At 42.0% G+C, this 25641-nt stretch overlaps 1 protein-coding gene across 1 annotated transcript; it reads right to left on the bottom strand.

Moving 5' to 3' along the window:
* Positions 1–906: 906 nt before the first annotated feature.
* On the bottom strand, positions 907–22507 carry MFAP3L (microfibril associated protein 3 like). The gene is made up of 3 exons (XM_074905761.1): positions 22397–22507; positions 8033–8437; positions 907–4392 (listed from the first exon to the last, which is right to left on the bottom strand). The coding sequence occupies exons 2-3, from the start codon at positions 8313–8315 to the stop codon at positions 3530–3532; spliced, it is 1146 nt and encodes a 381-aa protein (XP_074761862.1). The 5' UTR covers positions 8316–8437; positions 22397–22507; the 3' UTR covers positions 907–3529.
* Positions 22508–25641: the final 3134 nt, after the last annotated feature.

The following is a 25641-nucleotide window of genomic DNA, read 5'->3' on the forward strand; positions in this document are numbered from 1 at the left end:
ACACTGATTTCTCGTGCTGCAGAAATCTAGTCATGTTTCATGAAATTCTGGCAAAAATATTTAAAATGGTGTAAATATATCCTGCAAATTTCTTTTCCTTTCTAAGTCTGGCTTGATGTTTCTTAGGCTTTTAGAAAACAAATTCAGTTGGACTGGATTTTCCAGATTCTGAGAGTTTTAGTGATATAATTAGCATTTGGTGATACAATAAATAGAACAGTAACAAAAGGTGTGCGTTGTGTAATGATGGGAACAGATCACTCTAATACCCCTGAAGTGCTTAAAGTGCAAGAAAATGCATAACAATGCAAATGTTAATGTTTTCTTAGAGCCACATTAATTTTATATTTGTCAATTGTGTTCTTGCACCATGGAATAGACGTTCCCTAAGAAATACTGCAAGACAGAATTGTTTATTTTATAATAGCACAGCCAGAAAGTTTGGAACAGGAAAGACAGGTTTAAGTCTTGCTTCCCAACTACCTCCCACAAAGGAAGTGCCTGAAAGCATGTAAAAAGCTTTAGACTCACAGCTGTTATATAACGGATGCATAAAGATACTGAGCAGCATACCTGAAAATAGAAAAAAAGACATAAACCAGAACCATTACAACCTACATTTTCTTCAGATACAGTGCTGTTCTGCTTTTATTCCGATGATACCACAAAGCTAAACGTCCAAAGAATTTATAGCAGACGGGCTGGACCAGTCCTACCTGTAAACTCTGAGCTCTGAGTCCAACTCCAGGCAAAATTAAGGTTTCCCTTGACCTTGCAACTGCAGGAATTCATCACTACAGCTATTATGCACATCTAATCCAAGTAACTGTTGCTCGCATGTGGCTTGCAATAACACATTTGTGTGTACTTGAAATACATGCGCTTTGTGAAAAAACCATTATCTTTGGAAAAAACCATAATCTGTACCTTCAAGGAAGTTTACACAGAGATACTGAAGAAAACCATGAGGAATGTTTGCCCTCAAATGCTTCTCAATAAATAAATAATAAACAGGCAGGAGGACAGCCAAAGGGCAGCAGTCAGGATCAGAACTGCCTGGTACCAGTCACCATATGAATATACGAAGGGATCTGGTCTCTACTGTAAAAAGTTTATAATTAAAACCCAATCAAAATAGTGTAGTTTAATAAATAATTTTGAAACTTTTTAATTCTAAAGTGTAATTTAAAAGATATTTTTATGCTTTCAAGGAGAACATCCTTCCTTATCTGTACAATCTTAGTTGGGCACCTGGCAGGTAACTTCAGAATGCATGAGCATTGTCTGTAAATGCTGGACAGGCAGAAAAATCAAGATGCCTGTTTTCAGGAGGTTAAGGTGAATGAAAATAATTTAGTGCAAGTTCCAGCTTTTGTTTCTGCCCTCATCCTTTTTCATACCAGAAGCAAATTAAGTAACTTGAAAATCTGATGTGAACACTGAACAGAAAAATACTTTGGACTCAGACAAGAAGTTAACAGCTTGCATCAGTAGTATTTTCAATCACACTGGTCGGAAGTGAGGTTCTTTGTGGTATTCTCTTAATCTACCCTGTGTTCTAGATTTATATTGCTTCACTGAAACTAAAATATTTCCAGCCACATTCCTAAAGGGACTGCCCTTGCATGTTTCCTTTTGGGCATGTGCAAATGCATTTTGTGTAGATGCCTGCCACTGCGGTGAGCACAAACATCAGGTAACTAAATGCTGTCCTTATCACAAGTTGGTTGCAAAATCTGAAGTCTGTTACTAAACATGTAATTTTTTTTTAATAACCACAGACAGGTAAATATGTAGCCTTCTCTCTGCATCACCTACATAAGTCACGGGGTGTTCCTGTATTACACTGCTAGTGAAGCTCTGCATTTTAATATGAGGAACTTGACCTAAAACTTCAGTTCATTATCAAGGGGTTTTTTAGATAGCTGCAACACTGACTTTGTTTGGTCTCAATTACCCGTGCAGTTAATATACCTGATTGCCTCCAATGGACACCTTCTGTAGGTGTGGCTACTTCAATAAAATGTCCAGAGAGCCATCCCCACATCATCTTCCCATAGACCTAAGCAACTTCTTTTTCTGCAATATACTTGATTCCAGATTTATTTTGAGTATCTATACTAACAATACAGTCCTTCTTAAAAACTATAAGGTGATAGTTCATTAGTTCCAAACTAAATGTATCAGGTAATTAAGTAACATGCTATTAATCCTACGTGAACTCCTCCTTGTAAGTGCTTTGTTTCCAGACTCACTGCAGAGAAGGTCCTTTTCATTGTCTGTCTGCAATAGAAATTATCACTTCGCTTCCACTCCTGGCATTTCCTGGCATAAATGTTGATCCTTTTTAATGCCACAATCGCTGTGATCATTAAAGCTTTACTGGGCTAGAGTCACATGTACTTGAGCAGTGAACATCCTACATAGGTAGGAGATTCTTAAAATACCAAAGCAATTATAACACAGTAAACAGTTTGTGTGATCGTCATTGTAATTTCACAGGACACTTGATTATAATTTTTTTTTAGTTTGGATAAAACACTCTCAAACTTATGTTTATAGATTCATTTAGGCTTGGTCTTCAGAATATGAATCTACACAACACAGAATCCAAGTAAAAAGGTATTCTGTCATTTCAGCCTTGTCAGCAGCTGATTACTGGTGTTTGTAGGACTGTTAAGGAACCTGCTTATCTTCTAGTAAGGTAGTGCATACTTACTCCTTACCAAATTATTAAAAAACAAGACATCTTGCATATTTACAGCTGTTTTCCATATAAACTTCTGGCAAAGTAAAAAATGGTCAAATATATGAAAAAAAACCCTGCAGAGCTGCTGGACTGCAACTTTCTGTAAGATGTTTACAGACTTTCCTATCTGTAAAATACACCTCAAAGTTGGTTCTCAATGTGAAAAAACCAATTGTTTGCATCTTCATTCCATGGAAAAGGAAAAACTATTTCCCATGTGCCTATGCAGTGTCATCTCAAATTAAATGGAAACATTTTAACTTTCTTTAATAGCCCTCTAAATCGCAATGCAGCTGAGCAAACAGGCTTTGTAAATGGGTTCTGTTAGGATTTTATTTGGCTACTGGAGTGCTGCCTCTTGGGCAGTATTTCAAATTCACAAGATAATATTTGCAAAAATGCAAGAGATGAAAATAATAATGAGAGTGAAGGAGGAAAATGAAAACCAGTTTTATGTTTAGTAAGTTCAAGTGTCCTATATCAAAGACTACCAATGACTTCCAGGAGGCCACTACAGGTGACTCCAACCTAGAAAATGCTGAGGTAAATGTTTCTTGGAAATACTCCTAATTGAAAAGAGCAATTAATATTAATGTCATAGCAATTAATCTGCCATACATCATGGTAAACTAAAGTCAAACTGAGAAGAAAGTGCCAAATAATCCACATACATGCTTTTGCTATGATAGTCTCCAGGTAAGGCTTAGCGGCAAGTACAATATGTATTTTTAAAAGAGCTCCACCTGATTTTCCTGCTATGCATAGATTCAGGAGTAACTGTCATACATGGCTTTCATATATAACGCATGTATTTTTGTCATTTGCCAATGCTGTGTCATCAGAACTGAGTTCAGCAGAAGGCTCAGGAGGGGGCTCTGCAGGAAGTGCTGGTGTTTGAGGAGTGTCTTCCTCCTTGGTGTCCAACTGCATGCTTTCTTGTGACTGACCGTCCATGCAGTCCTTTTTGGACAACGGGTGAACTGACACTTTTATTGCAATCTGTTGAGGTGGCTCGTGAAGTGACGATGCATCAGAGTCAGCTGTGGGAGAGTCACTGCGCTTCAAAGCATTTGGGATCATATACAGCTCATCTGTTTCGGTGGTTTCCTGGCCTTCTGCTGTCTGCCGTACAAAATTCTGTCCTTGCTCCTCCAGACCGACAACCTCCATAATTTCTTCCATTATAGTCCTGCAGTTCATGATGAGAGGTGGCAAAGGTACACTCCGAGCAAGCTCTTCAATATAGCGAGCAAACTCCATGGTCTTGAACTGGGTTACTTTGGCAAGCTCGAGCGTTTTGGCTGAAGTGATAATTGGGATACGCTTTGCAATCTCAAAGGCTTTCTGGAGTTTCTCCGCCCCTTCTGTTCTGAAGAATTCATTGATTGCTTTCTCTGTTTTCTTCAGATGACTGCTCATCATACATAACCGAGTAATGTTCAGTATCATAACAATGGTAAAAGCTACAAGGCAGACAATCATGTAATAGATTCCCATATCTCCGGAGGTAAAAACAACCCTCAGTGTCACGGTATTGTTAATACTGCCATATGTATTAGATGCGACACACGTGTATTTACCTCTATCTTCAAAAGACACGCTGGTAATGTTTAGTAGCCCACTGTCAAGAAACCACCATTTTCCTGCCGGAGAGAAGACAGAGTAATTTAGGTAGAAGTATTTTGTTCACATGATCAGCACAGTCTTAAACATCAGTTTTGCCAAACTGGCTTCAGATTTTGGAAGAAGGAAATAATATTCATAAGAACACAAAGAATTTATCATCAGAAAGGCCTGTCTGTCCCTGAGATCCTAGCTGTGTTACTATCAAATCCCTGACATCAACTGTGAATAATTGGATTGAGCCCTAAAAGAGCCTTACAAAAAAATGTTAATATGGATGACTTCTATCACAATCCTATGGTCAGTTAAGTTATAAAGATAGAATTACTTATCCCAGAGAGCCTCCCAAACACATGCCACACTTCCTCAAAGAACAGTAACAATAAGATTGAGAGGCAGAAAAACCTACTTAAGCCCCCTTTTGTTCCCTTACAATCCATTTTCTTACAAATGGATTATTTTTAGTGTTTTGTTACATTATCTCATATAATTCTCTTAATGTCAGGTTTAAAAACCCTAACATTTCAGACATCATATACTACACTGCCTGCTCTCTGAGATGTTCAGAACCTAATTTTGAAGTATTTTAAAAAAGGGCAGTAGGACAGGAGCAGTAAAATGGATGGGAAAGTGAAGAGCCATGACCAATTAAGAGAATACCTTGTTTGCCAATTTGAACTTCTACGCAACATGATGGAACTTCTTTTAAAAGTCATTTCTATCCGTGTAATATAATTGGTATCTTCGGTTGCTACATGTACATGTACTGTTTCATATCCTTTGAACTTGGCACAGCAGAACAATTTAGCTACTAAACTGAGTTTGAAATAGCATGTTAAAATCCAGTGCTCCTATCACCGTTAAAGTGATTCAAAATTCTGCTAGTTACTGTTTGCCATTACATATTGGTAATGAATTAGGTTTTTAGTTTACCAAGTTTCATTTTTGTTCAAATATCACTATCATGCTATTTGAACTGAAGATGTATATTTTTTGCTTTATTTGGTGTGATACGACTTATTAAATTGCAAGTTTGCTATAAAAATCAGGATTCAAGTCCAATAGAAAATCCTGGTGTCAATTCTTTTCTTCATGTAAACCCACCCCTGGAAGTGTTCACATGGTGGAGAGAACAGCCAGAAGGTGTAGGAGTGCCTCTGTGCCTTCTGAACACTTCATACAGGGAGATGTCATACAGAAGATTTCCTTTTAAAACAATGACATAGGCTGATGTAAGCCAACAAGATCATCTAATACATACTGCTGCTCACAGGCAGACTCAACTGTTTTTAATCTCTGTAACACAATCCCAAACCATTCCTGACAGGTATCTGCTGAAGGCAGGAATGGAATTTCAATAATCTCCCACAGGAAGGAATTTCAGGTGTTCACCTGTCTTTACTTAATCAGAAAGTTGTTTTTCCTTAAACCTAACCTAAGCAGCTGCAATTTAAATTTATTAAGACAGATGAGCAAAGACACAGAATCTGTGATTAGAGGACTGAAAACTGCGCAAAGCCCCTGTGCAATACATGTAAATCACAAGGCAAAGATTGCAGTCCTGGTTGATTGCAACCCTGCTTCTACATGCATTTTATCCTTTCTATGGAAGTTTTTTTGTTTTTAAAAAGGTTATTCTATTTTTTTTTACTTTATTTCTTTTAAGGAAGAATCTGTGGGCAATTCTGAAACTCATTAGTCAAAAAAGCCTTTAATTCAGAGTAGTTATGGGCTTTTACCATTGTGAAAGTTCTTCTAATTAAACATGGCTCATCCAAATAGTTTTTCACAGTATCTCCAGTAGAAGTCTATGTAGAGTGTATTCCCACAAGGTCTCTGCCTCTGTTCCTGTACAGACAGTTCTTAATTACATCTTTTTATCCTCTTACTTAGAATTTTTAACTTTTAACACTATTTTTTGCCTTATCTTAATTCTTGAAAACAGCTGAATCACTTTGCCTGAGATTAAGAAATAGAGAAAAAAAAAAAATCTCAGTCTAAAGCAGACCTTTACATACAAAAATCACCCCAATCTGCTAAAGTTAGGCAAATTCAGAGGAAAACACTTTTACAGAGGAAATGTCAGCATCTATAACAGATGAGACTTCTTTCTCCACCTTTAGAATAAGAAAAAATAGAGTACTGGCTGCTCAATATTTCTTTGAATTGCAATGTTGGCAAAGTAGGTCTTTATTAATTGTAAAATGACGAGACGCCTTGCTGATGTATCCTGGTTCCAGCTGTTAAAAATGACATAATGGCATTGAACTGTGACTCAGTGACTGGCTCTGTGCCAGTGGATCCTGGCAGACAGTGTAAGCCTAATGACAAAACAATGATTAGAAAAGGTATCATTGCTGGGTTTTGACAACAATTCAATGCCATACTCAACATAACTATATACATAGTAAAGAAAGGTCTTGTGCTAGGAAACATTTCTTACAAGACGACAGTCAGTTTCTTAAAGGAAAAAGTGCACTGTTGAAAGTCTAACTTAAAGTGGTGTTGCAAATACATCTGCAGCTTTTACTGATTTGCGCAAAGTTTTTGCTCACTTACCTAAACATTTATGTTAGTAGCTACCTCTCTCAGTTGACTATACAAAGACTTAAAGTTAGATGCCTAACTAAAGGGGAAAATTTGTTAGTGAGCCTTAGTAAAACACTCTAGTGTGCTAATCACAGTATGTTGCCATGACTGCACAAATTATATCTGAAAATGCGTTTACTAGTTCAAGTAGTTCCCTTCTCTAGCTTTACTCAGAAAATGATAAAATACTGTAATGCAACATAAAACCATTTATGCAGTAAGCTTTTTACAGATACACTATGCTGTTGCACATCCAGCTGGGTCAATCATTACTCCCATCATTAACAGAGTTCTCCCTCAGGTCAACTATTAGTTAGGCAAGCTATCTTGCATTTAGTATGAATAACTAAGAGTTTATTTCATCATGCTGTGAACAAAGCAGTCGGTATGGAAGGATTACATGAGCAAACACCTTCCACACACTGCCCCCCCACCCCTCCCCCCAAAATGTTCCCTAGAAGTATAACTAGGATTATCACCCAAACCCTCCATTTAAGGAAAACAAGCTCATATGTAATTAAAGTCTCTGGCAAATGCAACTGAAGAGTCTTAACTAAAGCCAGGAAGGCTCAAACTTGGCTGATCCTTCTGACTGCTGCCCTATATAGGTTTTTCTGTTGGTCATTTAGGGCGTCTCCCGTTTCTCACACTCCCATGGCCCTATGCATAAAGACAGAGGCATATCAGGGAATTAGCTGTGTTGGATTCATGCCAACAAACTATTCTCATATCTCAAGAGAATCCTCCTTTAAGGTGGAAAATAGCTTTTTAGACTTTTTTTTTGGTGCCAGAGAAAAACAAAAGAGGACAGAATGAGAAATAGGTTTAAACCCAAAGTCTTCCAATGAAAAGAAACCTGCCTACACCTTCTGCTAAGCACTTCAGCTTCTTGCTATGTGTTGCTATAAATAACACATTAAAAAAATGTTATTGTTTTCTTCCAGGGTGTGCACAACAAATTTATGGCTGCCATATATTTTCACACAGGAAAATACCACAGTCAGGTCAGGAAATTCAGGTTATTGGTGTGTTTCTGGACAGGCTACATCAGTGATAATACTAAGATCTTACCTTTATTCTCCTCCTCTTGAAGAAGGTGGCCGTTGGAATTGTACCATCTGTAATGTGGACTCGGACTACCTTGGACGTTGCAGTCAATCAAGGCACTACTCCCCTCCTTGACTATAATATGGTCGATATGGGAGATCACCACAGGCACAGATCCCATGTTCATGTCAGTGCGGTTGAAAGTGCTATTAGTCACATCCTCAGCAGTTGTCAAAGCTGCCAATAAGATGACAAGGCGTGTGGTAGGCAGAAAATACAAAAAGTGGTGGCTGTTCAGTATGTTCATTTTCCTTCAGTGGTATACACAACTGGTTGGGAACTGGGATTGGTTCTGTTAAACACAGGCCCTTGAAGTGAGGTCACAGGAGAGTTCTACTTTGATCTGTGCAATTTTATGTTTAAAATATCCTATAAAATAAATAAATAAGTACAATGAGATGGCATATATAAACAATCCATTAGATGCGCTCTTTTAAAATAGTGACACATCCATTAATGCATTTCACTATCATCAGCTCAGTGTCTTGTCTAAATGCTAATGTTATCACAGTCCTTATTCTTACTGGAAAAAGATGCATACATTTTCCTGACAATAGTGTTGTTCAGAGTGGCAGGCGTGGGAGAAGGCTTTTATCACCTAGACACTTAGCAGCAATTTAGCTACAGCAGCAGCAACAGTTTTACACCAAAAGTTCTACAGATTTTTCTTTTTTTTTTTTAACATTTGCAAAATCAACAGTAAAAACAAAAGTACAGCATATTAAAACTGTCACTACCACCAGTTCAGTGTTGCGTCACATGCATGTCTTAGGTGAATTGTGGAACATAGTGTAAGAAAGAACTGCTTCAGGAAAGGTTTTTGGAACTGATGTTGGAATTCTTAATATGCACAATTTTGTCCAAATACAATAGCACACACAGCAAAACATCTCAGGCCATTCACTTTTCTTAGGTTACTGCATTTTTTAAAGTTTTCTGAGATAAAACATAGTATGGAAGAATACTCTTAAACGAGGATATTTAGTACTTGATAGGCATAGAATCACAGAATCATTTAGGTTGGAAAGGACCTTTAAGATCACTGAGGCCAGCCATTAACCTAACACTGACAAGTCCACCACCAAACCATGTCCCTAAGCACCACATCTTTTAAATACATCCAGGGATGGTGACTCCACGACTTCCCTGGGCAGCCTGTTCCAATGCTTGACAACCTTTCTGGTGAAGAATTTTTTCCTAATATTCAATCTAAACACCTCCTGGAGCAACTTGAGGCCATTTCCTCTTGTTCTATCGCTTGTTACTTGGGAGAAGAGACCAACACCCACCTCGCTACAACCTGCTTTCAGGTACTTGTAGGGAGCAATAACGTCTTCCCTGAGCCTCCTTTTTCTTCAGACTAAACACCACCAGTTCCTTCAGCTGCTCCTCTTAAGACTTGTTCTCTAGACCATTCACCAGCTTCACTACCCTTCTTTGGACACACTTCAGCACCTCAGTGTCTTTCTTGTAGTGAGGGGCCCAAAACTGAACACAGGATTCAAGTTGCAGCCTTACCAGTGCCAAGTGCAGGGTGACAATCACTTCCCTAGTTCTGCTGGCCATGCTATTTCTGATACAAGCCAGGATGCCACCAGTCTTCTTGACTACCTGGGCACACAGCTGTCTCATATTCAGCTGCCAGTTGACCAACACCCCCAGGTCCTTTTCTGTCGGGCAGCTCTCCAGCCACTCTTCCCCAGCCCTGTAGCATTGCATGGGGTTGTTGTGACCCAAGGGCAGGACCTGACACTTGGCCTTGCTGAACCTCATACAACTGGTCTTGGCCCATGGCTCCAGCCTGTCCAGATCCCTCTGTAGAGCCTTCCGACCCTCAGGCAGATCAACACTCCCACCCAACTGGGTGTCATCTGCAAACTTACTGAGGGTGCACTTGATCCCCTCATCTAGATCATTGATAGACATTAAATAGAACTGGCCATGATACTGAGCCCTGGGGGACACCACTCGTGACCGGCCACCAACTGGATTTAACTCCATAACTCTTTGGGCCTGGTCATCCAGCCAGTTTTTTATCCAGTGAAGAGTACACCCGGGCAGGCCTTGAGCAGCCAGTTTCTTCAGGAGAATGCTGTGGGAAATGGTGTCAAAGGCTTTACTAAAATCTAGGTAGACAGCGTCCACAGCCTTTCCCTCATCCAATAAGTGGGTCACATTGTCATAGAAGGAGATCAGGTTTGTCAAGCAGGACCTGCCTTTCGTAAGCCCATACTGACTAGGCCTGGTCACCTGTCGTCCTATATGTGCCACGTGATGGCACTCAAGATTATCTGTTCCATAACCTTCCCTGGCACCAACATCAGACTGACAGGCCTGACAGTCACTTCAATGTCATTTTTAGAGCAGATTTAGAAAGGAAACTACTTGCTAGTGACATAATTATGACTAAAGTTTCTCTGAGATACAAATGAAGTTGGGACTTTCCCATTACTTTCCCACTTGTGGCATTACCCATTTTGCCTGTACACTTTTTGCATACTCTCAGTACAATATTTTCCCTCAACTAATCATCTACAATGAGCCCTTTCTTAAATAGTGATTTTGGTTTGTAGACAAGGAGGGGGGTTTACAAATGTGCTCTCTATTGGCCGCATTATGCTCCCAGTAAACACAACTGGCATTCAGTACTGACAAAGGGCACAATGTTGGCCTCAATATAAGCACCCCTGAAAATTTCACTCAGAGTCTAAGGGCCACAAATGATGTTAAAATCACATGAAAGTATCTAATTACATTGTTTTTACTCATGTGTTTCTAAGGTAAATAACTGAAACTTAGTGAACTTACTAGTTAGAGGAATCTACCTGGAATGCAAATATAGGTAACTATCTAATAAACTTTCCCCAAATGAACATTTCATTTGCAAAACTATTTACATTTCATTAAAGATCTGGTTGACACCATGCTAACTCATCTAGCTTAGCATGGAAAATGACTGCTGACAAGGTTAGGTCAGTTCCATATATAAAGGAAACCCTAAAATAAAAACAAACAAACAATCCCCTTTCCTCTTTTCTTCTTTATTCAAAAAGGAAAGAAAACAACATTACTGTCTTTCACTGGTAATATTTGACTTAGGTTGTTTTTTTCTCCATCCCCTGTTCTCTATGAACAATGAACTTGATTTCATACAAGTAGGTACAGCTGTTATTAAAAGAGCAAAATAGGTTCCTCCATTTTGCAAGACGACTCATTACTAGAAATTACAAACTATGTTTTTTTAGATAAGTTGTATGCATGGTGTGGATGCCTGTCAGAACTACAAGCTTGTCCTAATTTTTTCTCCACTCTTCTAATTATTGAACGTGGAAATATTTGTCTCAAAGAGCCAGAAAAATTTTTAACTTTAAATTAATACACAAATCTCATTTGTCATCTAAAGCTACATAAACAGTGACTTTAGAAATCCATTTCCAGTTATGCAAAGTGTGTAGAGTCTGTGCTTTTGAAGCTCTGTATCAGTACAGCCTGTCTGAATTTGCGCTTTGGAAAAAATCCTTCAATTCTGCCTATTCACTTCAGGAACTATTTACATCTCATTTCTACTACTCCATTAACTTTGGAGACAGCCATTCTTTATGGTTACACATATTCACTCTATAAAATGTTTCTGTACAGTGTTATAGATCTGCATTGCACCATACAGAAAAGCCAAAAGACACGTCACACTTCCTGGCAAAGAGGCAGGAACAAAGACTGGCTGGATTAAGACAATGGGAAGGGCAAAAGAACAACATAAACTGATTAAGCTTTTGTTGCTAATTACTGGTTGTGGCTTGTTGTTATTGTATTTGAGCCTACTGTATTTCTTGATGGCAGAAAAAGTAGCAGTAATCAAAAAAGGTGTTTAGTGTGGAGAGCAATTTGCATTCCAGAAGGAAATGAAATAGCATCACCCCAATGGGTGAACAGAAAACCTGTAAGGAAGGACTTGTATTGTATTGGGAAGCTCAAAGCAGTTGGTGGCCCACTGAATCCCTACAGCACAGGGATGCTGTGGATGGATGTTTGGAAAGGGTGTGATGGCAGTATCAATGTAAAGTATGCCTACTCTGTATGTTTACCTGTGTTTAATGCAGAGCATATGAAAGTAAAAACTGTACCTTTGTGTAGTGATAACAAATGTGACTGGTTCTTAACATGGTCAAAGGGCCAATTACTTGTCAGAAAATAACAGCGACTCCCTCACTGCAGCACAGAATTAAATCATAAATAGCTGCAGTAAATGTTAAGAAATAGAGCCGAATAATTTGTTTACTGTGGAAGATTCATACCTGCTCATGTCACTTCTGGGAATGTACTTTCCTGTGTATGTTCCTGGAATGAATAATATTAAGAAAACACTAAATAGGTCTCCAGATACATTTCTGTTTGAAATAAATACAGTTTGATGGCTAGTACGAGGAATAACCAGCCAGTAGGTTTAAAGCAGAATGTCTGGAAATGGTGGCTGCTGCTTTCACATGCCATCCAGGGAAGTGCTGTTGATGGGCACTTGAATAATGTGTTCAAGGAGTCAGGGAGAGATCTCTCTAAAGAATGGTGGTTTATGATGCAAGTTTAGACAAATGTTCCCAGGGCAACTAGGAAGTGATATGGAATCTTTTCTTTGGTTTGCATCCTCTGCACTGTAGTGAGGAACAAAAAAATGGAAGAAACCAAAGGTTTTCTCAGCTTTACCTTGCACAAGAAAGTTAAAGGGTGGCCATGCAGGGACCTGCATGTCTAGGACCCTCTGCTAACCTGTTGGGCAGGACCAAAAATGCTAGAGTCAGGTTAGGAAAGCAGAAAGGAGCAGAGAGAGAACTGAAAGGGTAGAAAATGTACTCATATCAGACTCTGGTGCAAAGGGAGATCTCCTGAGAATTTCTGTCCTACTGCTTTGCTGTAGGCACAATAGCAGCCTGAGCATATCAGGGAAACCAAATCTGGGAGCCAGCTCCTTTGTTAAACATAAGTGATGTAATGGGTTATGATTCAATCACACGACTAAATGGGGAGAAGGCTAAGGAGACCAAAATAGGTCTGCTAGTGATGTCCGCCCACTTCTGGCAAAGAAGCGTGAAGATCCAGAATATTGGAGAAGTGGGCACAGTGCTATCACCCTGGATCTTGGCCATGAGGGGGTAATTAGCTATGGCCCCATGATAAATCTGATGAAAGCAGCCAGAATTGTAACCTTTTACTCTGACCTGAAGTCAGAGAAAGCTAGATTGACTAGACTAAAACAAAGATTCCTGTAATAACTCCTCAAGACTGAGAGTAACATAGGACACTAATGAGGGAGGACATCTGCAATACTGAGTACTGCTCTGTAGGAACCGACTTCAGTCTCTGGGAGCATTTTAGCCACAAAAGGGTCTCTATAAATAAAAAGTTAAATTTCTGGTTATGGAAAGAATACAAGTGTTCCTTTCCTCCATCCCCAAAGCATATAAGCTACCCGTAAAAGACTTAACAAAAGTAAAAGTTTGTAATATATTTAATGTGGCTATATTTTTTTTAAAATTTGAAAATTGTAGTGCATGGAAAGTAAAAACAACAGCCCCAACTATTCTGAGCTACCTTTTCCACCCAAAGTTGTAGCCGGGGATAGGCTTACCTCCCAAGATGGAATGAGAGGAATCCCCAAACTCCTCCATTACCTAGAACATATATATATAGGTAACAAACTTTGCTGTCTTGTATCTGTAGCAACATTTACCACTGAAAGATGGTTGCCAGTGGTCCTTACATTCAATAGTTTGGGTTTTTTCTTCTCCAACCCAAATGGCGGAAACTGAAAATCTGCAAGTAACAGATTTACTGCTCATGGGATTAACTTCCAAGGAAAATTGTACAAGACCTGAGTGACATGAGGAAACTACGACAACAGCTAGCTCTAGCATGCTCTCTATGCATTTCTATCCAGAGAAGTTCCTTGCAATGTTCTCCAGAACAAGCACAGGTGCAGGGTAGTGGTATTACCCCCCACTATGTGCAACAGGGACAAAAACTGAGGTTAAAACTTCTCTGTCCAAAATCAAGCATCAGTCTAAACAGAAGACACTTACAGCTCAGACTGGCTGAGAACACGAAGCACTCAGAATGTTCTGATTGACCATTTATTTTTTCATGTCACAGATGAGTTTGCTTCCAGTATTACCGCCACCAAAGAAAATGACTGTGGGTGAGGGGCCACATTTCTAAGTACTCCATTTGTGCAGAACAAATGATGACAGAGCACAGAAGAACAGAAGAGGAGGGCAGTGATGCATACCTTTTCCTGGCTCACTCACTTTTGTAAGACTGGCCTGTTCTTGTTCTTGGAATAATGTGTAATCCTATTAACTGTGAGGTTATTCAATTCAGAAGTGAAGCACAAGAAGCCAGCTTATTGTGTAATGCATAAATTACATTTCTATACTTTAACATCTCAGTGATATCTTGTTTGGCTTGTAAATGATCAAGAAAATGAAATGATTTTCACTCTAGTTTTGCCTATAAGTATCAAGGATGATGTTATGAAACAAAATTAAAGCTAATTCTTTATTATTTGAAAACTACTTACTACCTTTTCTAGTTTCCACAGGCAGTGCCTTTACAGAGCAGGCAAAAGTAAAAGTTAACAGGTTTTACTGGAATAGGAATGCAAATGAAGGAACTTATGTCACACAGAAGGTGAGAAGCTCTCTGCCAGTTCATAGGTTTAAGAGGGAAAACCACCTACTGAAAAGGTTAAGCTATTAGGGTCCAGATAGGCAGATGAAGAGAAATATCACTCATTTACTAGCAGAAACTTTCTGACTTATTTTTCCAGTTACTTGCTAGTCAAATAAAATAGAAAGGCTTGGTTCCAAAAGAACTGCTCTGTTCATTCTCTTTGGGGAGGATTTCAGTCCATAACTGCATGGTTACCTGCTTCCCTGGCTATGCTGAATAGGTGGCACACTGGTGATGTTTGTAAGATGAAAAGCTTCCTTCTGCACATCTAGATTGGGGCTCCCCAACTGGGCAGCAGCTCCCAGGGAATCTTTCAGAAACTTCTTATCAGGGCTGTGTAATACTGCCCTGACCATGTGTGCTCAGCCACTCGGTGTCACATCACTGTCTTCAGCCACCAGATGGGAGGGTGTAGAGAAGAGAGACCCAGGCTTCTCTCAGAGGTGCACAGTGAAAAGACAAGAGACAAGGGACACAAGCTGCAACAACAGAAATTATCATTATTTATGAAGAAATTTTTAAGCAGGTCAGTCAAGCCCTGCAACAGGTTGCCCAGAAGAGCTGTGGCATCTTCATCCTTTGAGATAGATGTTCAAAACTTGACTAGACAGAGTCTGAACAAACTGGTCTACACTAGCCCTGCTTTAAGCAGGGTGTTGGATCAGACAGCCTCCAGAGGCCCTTCCTAACCTAAAGGAACTCTAATACTCAAGAAACACAAATACAAAAATTGTCTTGGAGAAGTCAATGTGAAAAAATATGGCTAATCTTAAAAATTTCTATATGGCATGCTGGGAAATTGCCTTCATCATCACCTTCATGACCTTTTAACTTTTGAATAGCAGTATTTTAGGATGATGAGACAGGGTGAGAGTGTTGATTACAGCCTGAAAAAAATGTGTTTGGCTTTACATGAGTAAGTACAATGATAAGTCCTCTTTACCATATAGAGAGGACTTATTTCCAGCCTAGATAACTAATGAAATATCGCTTGTGAGTTTTCCCACATTTAGATAGTCAGACTCTAAAGTTCATGGGTTATTATCTGCAGATAGATCTGGCTGCTTGATGGTACAGAACTACAGGCCAGTCAGTCTCACCTCTATACCTGGCAAGATCATGGAGTGGATCCTCCTGGAAACTACACTCCGGCACATGGAAAATAAGGAGGTGATTGGTGACAGCCAACATGGCTTCACTGAGGGCAAATCAAATTTTTGGTGGCCTTCTATGATGGGGTTATGGCACTGGTGGGTAAGGGAAGAGAGCTGACATCATCTACCTGGACTTGCGCAAAGCTTTTGACACTGTCCTGCATGAGATCCTTGTCTCTAAATTGGAGAGACATAGATTTGATGGATGAACCAGTCGGTGGATAAGGAATTGGCTGGATGGTCGCACTCAAAGAGTAGAAAGGTGGGGAGGGACTCTTTATCAGGGAGTGTAGCAATAGGATGAGGGGTAACGGCTTTAATCTGAAAGAAGGTAGATTCAGATAAAGTATAAGGAAGAAATTATTTATGGTGATGGTGGTGAGACACTGGCACAGGTTGCCCAGGGAAGCTGTGGCTGCCCCCTCCCTGGCAGTGTTCAAGGCCAGGTTGGACGGGGCTTTGAGCAACCTGGGCTAGTGGAAGGTGTCCCTGACCATGGCAGGGGGGTTGGAACTAGATGATCTTTATGTCCCTTTCAACCCAAACCATTCTATGATTCTATGAACTGTCAGTTGTGATGAATCTAATCTTGAATCAGAATAAAGCAAAAATAAAAGTCAGACTCAAAGACAAAGATAACCTTTTCAGACTACTGACTTGGACAGTAGTTGAGGAAGATGAGATGTTATTAAAAATATATACAATATTGAATGGTGTAAAGAAGACAGCTGAGGTATATGCATTTACTGTTTCCCATAATAACACAACAAGACAAATTTCAGTGAAACTGAGGTGGAAGATGGGACAGTGGGAAGAAAGAGAAGGAATTTTTTTGATTAACAATGACTAGACTGAAATTTCTTGACACAAGATTAAAAAAAGGGCTGGGAATTTAGGAAGATTCAAGAGAGACTATATAATTTACCTGCGCAGGTATGATGGTTTATGCAGAATGTAGGAACTTAACTGTCTTTCGTGTATTCATTGTTCTCTGAGTGTGTGGCCCTGGGCAGTGAACAAGAATGGCTGTCAGTATGGAAACTTGGAGCCCTTTTCTAGGACTCCTGTCTAAAAGAAATTATAATAAAGAAGCCTATAAATTAATTTTATGTTTTGTAGGCACTGTTAAGCTGTTACAGGCAAGCATTTGTCAATTTGTTTTGTAAGGTGACAAATGATAAATAACAAAAGAAAGAAATGGAAAAATCAAGGGCCATAGTTTATTCTACCATTAATGGCAGAAACGGAGTAAAATTTGTAATGAGTATCTTCTAAAGTTATTTTGTTCTGAACACATCCAAGCTGTAGAGTGTAACTGAGTAAAGTTAACAACTATAAAGATTCGGTTATCTTCGTTTCAGGGTCCACAGTGTATCAATAAACTGCAACAAGAAAGCACCGAGCAATAAGGCGATTCCACATTTTATATGTGTGATCAAAAATGAATGCTATATCCAGACTTTTGGTGTAGGGAAAGAAGCACATGCCATTCTATTCAGCAATGGCACAGTGAAGGAGTCCTTCATGTTGCCTTTATGAATGTGTAAATGTTTTAGAATATTTTTACCGTAAATTTCTCCTGAGTTTTGTTCCTCTTTATCCTACTTCATGTCTCAACATTGCAAAATTAGCAAGTATATGGTGTCCTAGAGACTTTAAGACCCCCTCCACTTTAAGTATTTAAATGGACCCATTGATTTAACCATGTCTTTGAATGGTCTGATGTGCACTCTCCTCATGTCAACGAACACACGGAGACCCTAATCCATTAACCTAAAAAATGAATAGATGAAGGCTGTTGATATGTAATTATTGGAGAGGTTATTTACAAGTATCTCAAGAATGCTAAACCTCTGAAAAGTTCCCTTTTGATGTCGCAGTTCCTGGAATCCCAGCATCTCTGCTATATCAAATCTACTTCTTGTAAAATACACTGAAGTAACAAAACCAGGCAAATTGGATGCTTACCTTTTCATTAAATAAGTTGTAGTTCATTGGTAAATTTTGATATGGATTGAGCAATTTAAGTGTTCTTTCTTGGAGGTATTTTAATGACTGCAGTAAAAGCAAAGTTTTATCTTTAGTGGAGAAGCTTGCTGGTTTTAATCAAGACATGTACTGTGGTGGAAAAGTCCTACTGAGTTGTGGGCTACCCAGATCATAAAGCAGATTCAACAGTACTGGTAGTGGAGCCTTTTTAAGGCCTAGCTTATGTCTGATTAGGTATGTACTCTTTACAAAACTTTTAACTTTACAAATTAATATTTTATGTATATCATATAGATTAATTCAGAATTTGTATTTTATTTGGAGGCTAGACAGTTACCACTCAATATAGTTTTGTATACAAAATTATTATTCCAGAAACATCTGTATGGCTTTAAGAGACACTTGCTTAACCCTCGCAAGCTTTCAGCACAGTTGCTGGTTTGCTGTTGCAATAAACACGGACGGATCAATGCCTAGAAGTCCCCTTTGTTGCGAAGGAAGGAACAAAGAAGATGCACAGAGGTCTCCCACACTTCCATATATATATCTGCATGCTGCCTGGCCTCACCAAATTCTATATATCTTTCGCTTTCTTTACTCACCTCTTATCTTTTATTTATACCAGCTCTTTGTAAGCATTATTCTGCCAACAGCTTAAATAACCAAAATCAGCAAATACAACAGATCTCCTGTGATCTTGCATGGCTTATGTGACCCTGCTCAGAACATAGCAATGCAGAATGCGCCCCAATTCACTTCCCTCCACTTCCTCTTCTGAGCTACCTTTGCCAGAGCTAACCATCCTTTAAGCACATCTAATTGGGTTTTTTTTCCAAATGAAGAAGAAAAATTCCAGATGTAGGATGTTCAAACAAGACAAAATTAACCATTAAGTTTTGTTTAAACAAAGATATGAAGGGCTTTGCAGGGCTAAAGACTTCTCCTATTTAAACTCTAAATTTTGAATGTGCTTTGAATAAGTGAAAGTTTTCAATGCACTGATATAGTTTTCATTATACTATGTGAACAAAAGGCTCCATTTTAGCTGGATTATAAAAGAGAAGAAAAATAGGAGAAAACATTTGAGTATGACTAATTCTTCTCTATCTCTATAGAATTGCAAGATGGATACAACTTCTAATGATTGGCTTTCACATTTATTGGTTTCTGGGATACATGGCAGAGAGGTTACATGTGGATGCCATGATTAGGACAGAATTAACCTTGTCAGAGGAGGAACTTAAAGGAATCTAACCATTCATGAGTGATTGCAATAGGAAAGGATCATTTCAGGTTAAAATGCCTGTGCCTGTTTCCTCCACAAGTAACAAAAGGGATAGCAGACAGGATTCAAAGGAGTTTGCCCTGCACCACACAGCAACTTAAGTCTTGCTTGTACACAAAGGTGACCAATTCAGCCCTTTCCAAGCACATCTATATAAGGCCATGTATATGCAACAGTTAAGCTGAAAGCCCTCAAGAGTTTACTAAAGAATCTCTATAATTTCAGACTTTTGTGCCAGTTATTCCTACGTCAGATTGAAAAATTTAACATCAAATTAACATAACTTTCTCAGCATCCAGTACTGTTGGTAGGACTGTGTACCACATGGTCACATACAAACACCTGGGGACTGCACACAGCTGTGCAGTTGCAGTGCCATATAGGTACCCTGGCCCTGCATGACTTAAAAATATCAGCAGAGATCTTTCCTTGGTACAAAACTCTCAGAGCGGCAGAAGCATGTCAATTAGATGTTAAGTTTGGGCTAGGTAGGTTACTCAATGTAATTCCTGTGCATGCGATGGCCCTCTTCCAAAATAAGATATTTACACGCATCTGTACAGAGTTCCTTATTTCTGATAAGCAGGTGCTACTTGTGGTAATTATACTCTGAAATAAGAGTTCACTACAAAAATTTCTTAGATAGTTAAATCAAAATCACTAAATCTGTTTTAATTCCTCTAACCTGACACAAATAGATACAAGTTTTGTCTGCCTTTGCAGCCTTCCTGGCAGATAAAAGATACAATGCTCTAAAATGCTGCTACGAATGGTTTTAATCATGGTAACTGGTAAAAAGTAATAGCATCTCCATTGTCTTGGAAATTATGTTTCTAAGATGGATCTGGACGTGGATAGAAAATGCCACTGTTTTAGTTAACAGAACTAAATAGCAAAAGACTACAAAGAGAGGTTTGCAAAAACATAGGAGTCTGCACAGATGGATGGCAGCTCTGAACTGCAGGAATTACAAAATTCTAGGAAGTATCCAGGAGCTTGGTCTTACACCACAGTTCTCTGGTGACATATTAATATGGTCCAGGATATCTCAAAGTAGAATCATAGGCGTTTGTGCCTGCAAAAACTTCTAGTAAAGGTGCAACTTGCTGACAGAGAAAGAAGACTCTGCTAGCAAAGCTCAGTACAGGTTACTTCAGCTCCTGGCAAGCTGACTCTCCCTAAGTTGCATCTGTATCTCAGTGGTGCCTTACACTGGCAAGAAGTTTAAACCGTAAAAGAAATGCCAGCCCCCAGATTCCAAACTTCCTAGGCAAGAACTGAAACAGAGATTGGTTTTGTTCCATTGAAATAATTCTCAAGCATCCATATCATTGTCACAAACGTGACCCTCTCCTAAAATGTATGGGGGTGGCTTTGCATATTTCTGTTGGTTGGTTTTGTGATTTTTTTCCCCTGGTTAAAGGGATGAATACACTTAAACCAGGTTCCTGCGCCAACTCCATCCTCCTCCATAATAGAGCAGGGAGGCAAGGGGAGGTGGGGCAGGGAGGCAACTGGAGTTATACACCATAGATCACTCCAAAATTCACTGCCACGCTCCCACCACGTGTTAGATGTTTTAAGAACGACTGATTTTATCTCTAAGCTTTCGGGATGGGAAACACGCCTTGGACGAATACAGCTGTATTAAACACATTAAATACAAAAATCACTGTAAAAGGAGGAAGAAAGCCTTTTTTTTTGGTGGATGTTCTGCTCTTTGCCTAGACCTATGAAAACTTCAAATTCATCAGAAAAAGAAAAAGGGTGTACAATGTGCACTCCAGCTGTTTAAGCTTCGCTCAACATCAACTGATATACTGCAGTCGAAATGAGAAGGCTTTCTAATAAAAAAGGATTCCTACTACACCAACCACAAGCCTATCAATGGTGCTGTTGCTAACCGTACACGCTAAGCCAGACAAAAGATTCCTGCCATGCAAACATCATCTCCATTGAAAAAGAGATCTGATGTATTTTGTCCTACTGCAGCGAAGAGAAAAACTCTTCCACAACGTAGCGGCTCTAAACAACGAAAATGCTACATTTTTGCCCGTTTAACTCCTTTGTGTTTTTCCCTTTGAACTAACTTTACAGTCTTTCAGGCAAATACGTAGCAAATGAGGCTGCATTTAGTATTTAGCATTGCTTACACAGCTGGTACTTTTATTTCCGGAGCAGGGTTATCAGGGAAGCTCCGTTTGAGATGCTTCAATTTAACAAGTGAAAAGGGACCGTCAGAAGTGCAGCCTCTTACGAGGCTCTCCAGATCAATGCACTGGAAAAGTGCCTGCTCAGTAGCGCTCTCTGCTCTCTTGAGCTCCCCGTCCTATGCCGTTCGAATTTGCCCCGTTAAGAAACAGTATTTGACAGTTATTACAAGACCGCTCTGAAGTTTTACAGTGTCGTTCGTCAGGGCGCGTCTGAAATTGAGTTTTATCTCATGAGACCATCCTGTGAAGTGAAAGGGTAATTAAAGCAAAATATCAAGAGGCAGCCTTTATTTTAGATTTAAAGCAGCATAACTTGAGCTCGCTCAAGAAGTCGGCTCCACTGAAGAGGTCTCTGCGGGGAATTCATCCCGCCCTCCCTCCGCGGGACAGCCGCGGGCATCCCGACCGCGGGCTCCGCGGGAACTGAAGGTCTCCGGTAAAAGCTTGGGGCTCGTGGGCGGTTTTTTTTTTCTTTTTTTGCCTAAAGCAGCACATTTTCCCGCAAGCCCCGGTGCTGAGCTCAATTAATCCCTCCGACTTTAATGCTGAACACAGCGTTACTCTGCTCCCGACGCGCGGGCAGCCACCGCTCCTCACGGCGGGCTCCCCGCGAAGCGCCGGCCGAGAGCCGCCGGCAGAAGCGCGCTGTGGGGCTTTGCCAGGCTCTCGCCGCGCTGCCGCCGGCCCCCTCCCGCGGCTCCGGCCCTCCAGGCTCCCCCGGGGCCGCCGCCGGCGGGACGGCGCGCCCGCGCCGGGGCTCAGCGCGGAGCCCCGCAGCCCCCGCGGCACACAGGGGACGGCGCGCAGGTCGCCGGCAGCCGCGGCAGGTGCCGGCGGCGCGGCGAGGCCGCGGCGGCGGGCAGCGCCTCCCCGGGACCGCGGTCGGTCCGTCCGTCCGTCCGTCCGCCCGCCCGCCCGTCCGCGGGGGGACCCGCGGCCCGCGCCCCCCGCCGCGCCCGCTCACCTGCCCGCCGGCTGCTCCCCCTCGGCCGGTGCCGCCGCCGCCGCCCCGCGGCAGCGCCCGCCGCCGCCGTGCCCCTCAGCGCGCCCCGCGCAGCACCATGCCGGGGCCGGGGCGGGCGGAGCGCGGCGCTGCCGCAGTGCCGTGCCGTGCCGCAGCGCTGCCCGCCGCTCCGCCGCTGCCGGCTCCGGCAGGGGAAAAGTAGGTCAGGGCGGCACTGAGCATGCTCGGGGCCGGGCCGGGGGGCGGCCCCGGGGCCCGCGGGGGGCGCGGGGAGCGGCTGCGCCCGGGGCCGCCGGGGCGAGGCCGGGGCCGGGGCGCTGCGGCCGCCGGTGCGGGGCTGGCGGGGGCCGTGCGGCGGCTGGAGGCGAGGCGGCCGCGTGTGAACGGGCGGGCGGCTGCGAGGCCGCTGCTGGGGTTGGGGGGAGCGGGGGTGAAGGGGGTGTCGCTCCGCCGCCCCCCCCAAATCGCCGCTGCCCGAGCGGAACCTGTGGCCCGGCGGGACGCGCACGCCTGTCCCTGTCATCGCATCCCTTCTCAGAGACGCCTGCGGGAGCCAGGGTGCTGGAAAGGGGGAAGAATCAGCCGGTTTGGATAATCTGGAGAATCAAAGTGCTGTGCCTCAGGGAAATGGCACGCGTGGTTTCCCCGCAGGGCTGTACTCCTGAGGGGATTGCAGCACCCAGCTCCAGTTGAAGACCAGCCTGAGGAGGTCCCAGCCCGCGGAAAGCTGACACTGACTGTAGGGATCCAAGTGTTCTGTCACAAGAGGGTAAAGGTGGCTTTTAGCCTGAGCAAAACTGCTTGAATGTGGTTAGTGCTACTTGAGCATGTTGTGCAAGCCACTAAAAATTGATTGGGATGTATGTGGGCAGCTGCAGGCAGGAGTCTGTCAGGGACCTTGGTGCATGCCGGTGCCGTCCTGCGTCACTGTCCCATTCTTCCTCCATGACTTTGTGGCATCAGGCGGATGAAGGGCTTCAGCTGAGCAGTAAGGCCAGTGGGTTAAAGCATGGAAGTCTTACGTTTCCAGATGTTTGTAACTGTCCTATGACCTGGCTTGGACCCTGCTCTTGATATCCTCTTCTGATTGCTTCCAGGGCAGTAGTAACTGAAGATCCTCTGCTCCTGGCAGGAGTAATCAGGTGAGAGAGCATTTGCTGAAACTGCCAGAAAATCATGGGCCAGGACTGCATCTCATTGCAGGGGGAGGCGTGCGTGAGGCTGCTCGCTCTCATGCACATCAAAGCAGGTTTCCAGCTTGCATAGGGAAAACTGAAGAAGAACAGCAACAGAGGTTTCAGAAATGGAGAGGAAGACCCACTGCAGGGAGCTGGACTAGTTACGCCGAGGTCCTGGGCACTTGGACCCACCACCTTGCATGCAAGAAGAGCAAGGGTGGCTGCCGTGGTTGAACACAGATGCAGTCAGTTCTCGGCAGTGGCACAGACACTGGTGAGACCGTTGGCTGCTGACAGCCAGGGCTTCTTGTGTTCAGGGTCTGCAGGATGGAAAATTGGAAGACAGTGGGAAGAAAGATGCATCTGATGTTGTCAGGCTTGTCCAGAGCCAGGTGTCAACTGGAGGAATAGGTCCAGGGGTGTGCTTCTTACTCATCCATTCGCCCAGGAAAACATTTTCCTGATGGGAGGAGGTGTTTTGGTCATAGAACCTTGTTTGCCACTGACTTGTGACTTGTGCTAGCTTGGCCCCACTTGCTGTGCATTTGTTTTTTGTTCTTCCCATGTTTAAGTACTGGTTTTGAAGACAATCGAGTGGCTTTTATTTATTGGTTAATGATGGAGCAGTAAGATAACTGAGTCCCCCGTCTCACAAACTCCTTTAAGTCAGGTAGCACTCTGCTGCTCTCTTAAGTGCATGTCACATCTGAGATGAGGTTGAATTTTTGTATTTGGAGAAGTCGCACATTTTTCCTGAGTACCTCTGAAGGTGGCTACCCTTTCAGGCCCCTCGGGTTTCAGTGAACATAAGCCTGTGTTGCTGGAGACAGCCGTAGGAATTTGGATGCCTGCACACCTGCTGAAGAGGCAATTTTGCTGAGACTTTTGTCTCCTTGCAGCACTTCGACATCTTGATATGACCCCACTGCTGACAGTCAAACTACTACAATATTTGCTCTATGCTCTTTCCTGGGAGATCATTATCTGTTACTCTTGGTGTGGCCCATGCTTGTCCTCCTCATTCACTGTAGCTCTTCTGGGGGTAACTCAGCAGGGACATGTAGCCATGTAGACTGCCATGGGAAGTCTCCTGTTGCTTGTCATGGTCTGCGGCAGGTAGGAAGCAAGGGTTTATACCACCACAGCAGTTAAAAGCGGTGGCTATCCTGCACAGCTTCTTTTGATTCAGTGCTTCCTTGATGTCCCTTTCTTCCTTCCCCATCTCCCACTCCTGCAGCCAAGGTGTTGTAGCCCTGAGGAAGACAGCTGAGCTGTGAAGGCGAACTGCCTTTTCCAGCACCCATGGCCCGCAGCCGCTATCCGACCATAAACTCCTGAAGACCAGCAAGGAACTGTCTTCCAGCAGTCAGGCTGCCTTGCCCAGGGCTTGAAATGGTTGATCCTGGCCCTTGCTTTCAGCGTTAGGTATACCCACCTTGGAATATCATTTGTGCCTCAAACGCTGCAAGTTTGGCAAGCTTTCTGAACTGACTCTGCACCCTGGTGGCTAAACTTGCTGTTTTTGGTGCACAAGAAAAAACAGCCTGGAGCAAGGTCTGAAATCCCAGTCTGTCAAATGAACGTGTGGACTTCTGGAGGCGTTTTTCCGTCCCACTTTTCCAATAGTGCTTGCACCAGCTGCATGCAGAAGACTGGTACAGTGAGTGGAGCGGGGACTGTAACACAGGTCTTCTGGCTCTAGCCAGAAACAGTGTACTCTAGCTCTAGATTAACTATAAAAATCTCCCTAATTTACCTGAGATTAAATTGTCATATACAGATCTAAATGTGTGTAGAATAAAATTGAGAATGTTGTTATTTTCTTTGATAATGCCTGCCATAGATAAACGCTGGCATTTTATACTTAGTACTACAGTGAGCACATTTTACTCCTGTAAAAGCATAGCATTGTAAGCGGCAGCCTTTTTTTTTTTTTACCTTAGAGTAAACAGAATTTAGGTATTGCTGATAGCTGTATCTGAACAGCATAATCAGGGAAGTCTTGTAATCATGCTGTTAGAAATCTAAGATAAGATTAAATTGTTTTGTGTAATTACAGTCTCTCCA

This window comes from Athene noctua, chromosome 4 (assembly GCF_965140245.1).
Source record: "Athene noctua chromosome 4, bAthNoc1.hap1.1, whole genome shotgun sequence".
Taxonomy (NCBI): Eukaryota; Metazoa; Chordata; class Aves; order Strigiformes; family Strigidae; genus Athene; species Athene noctua.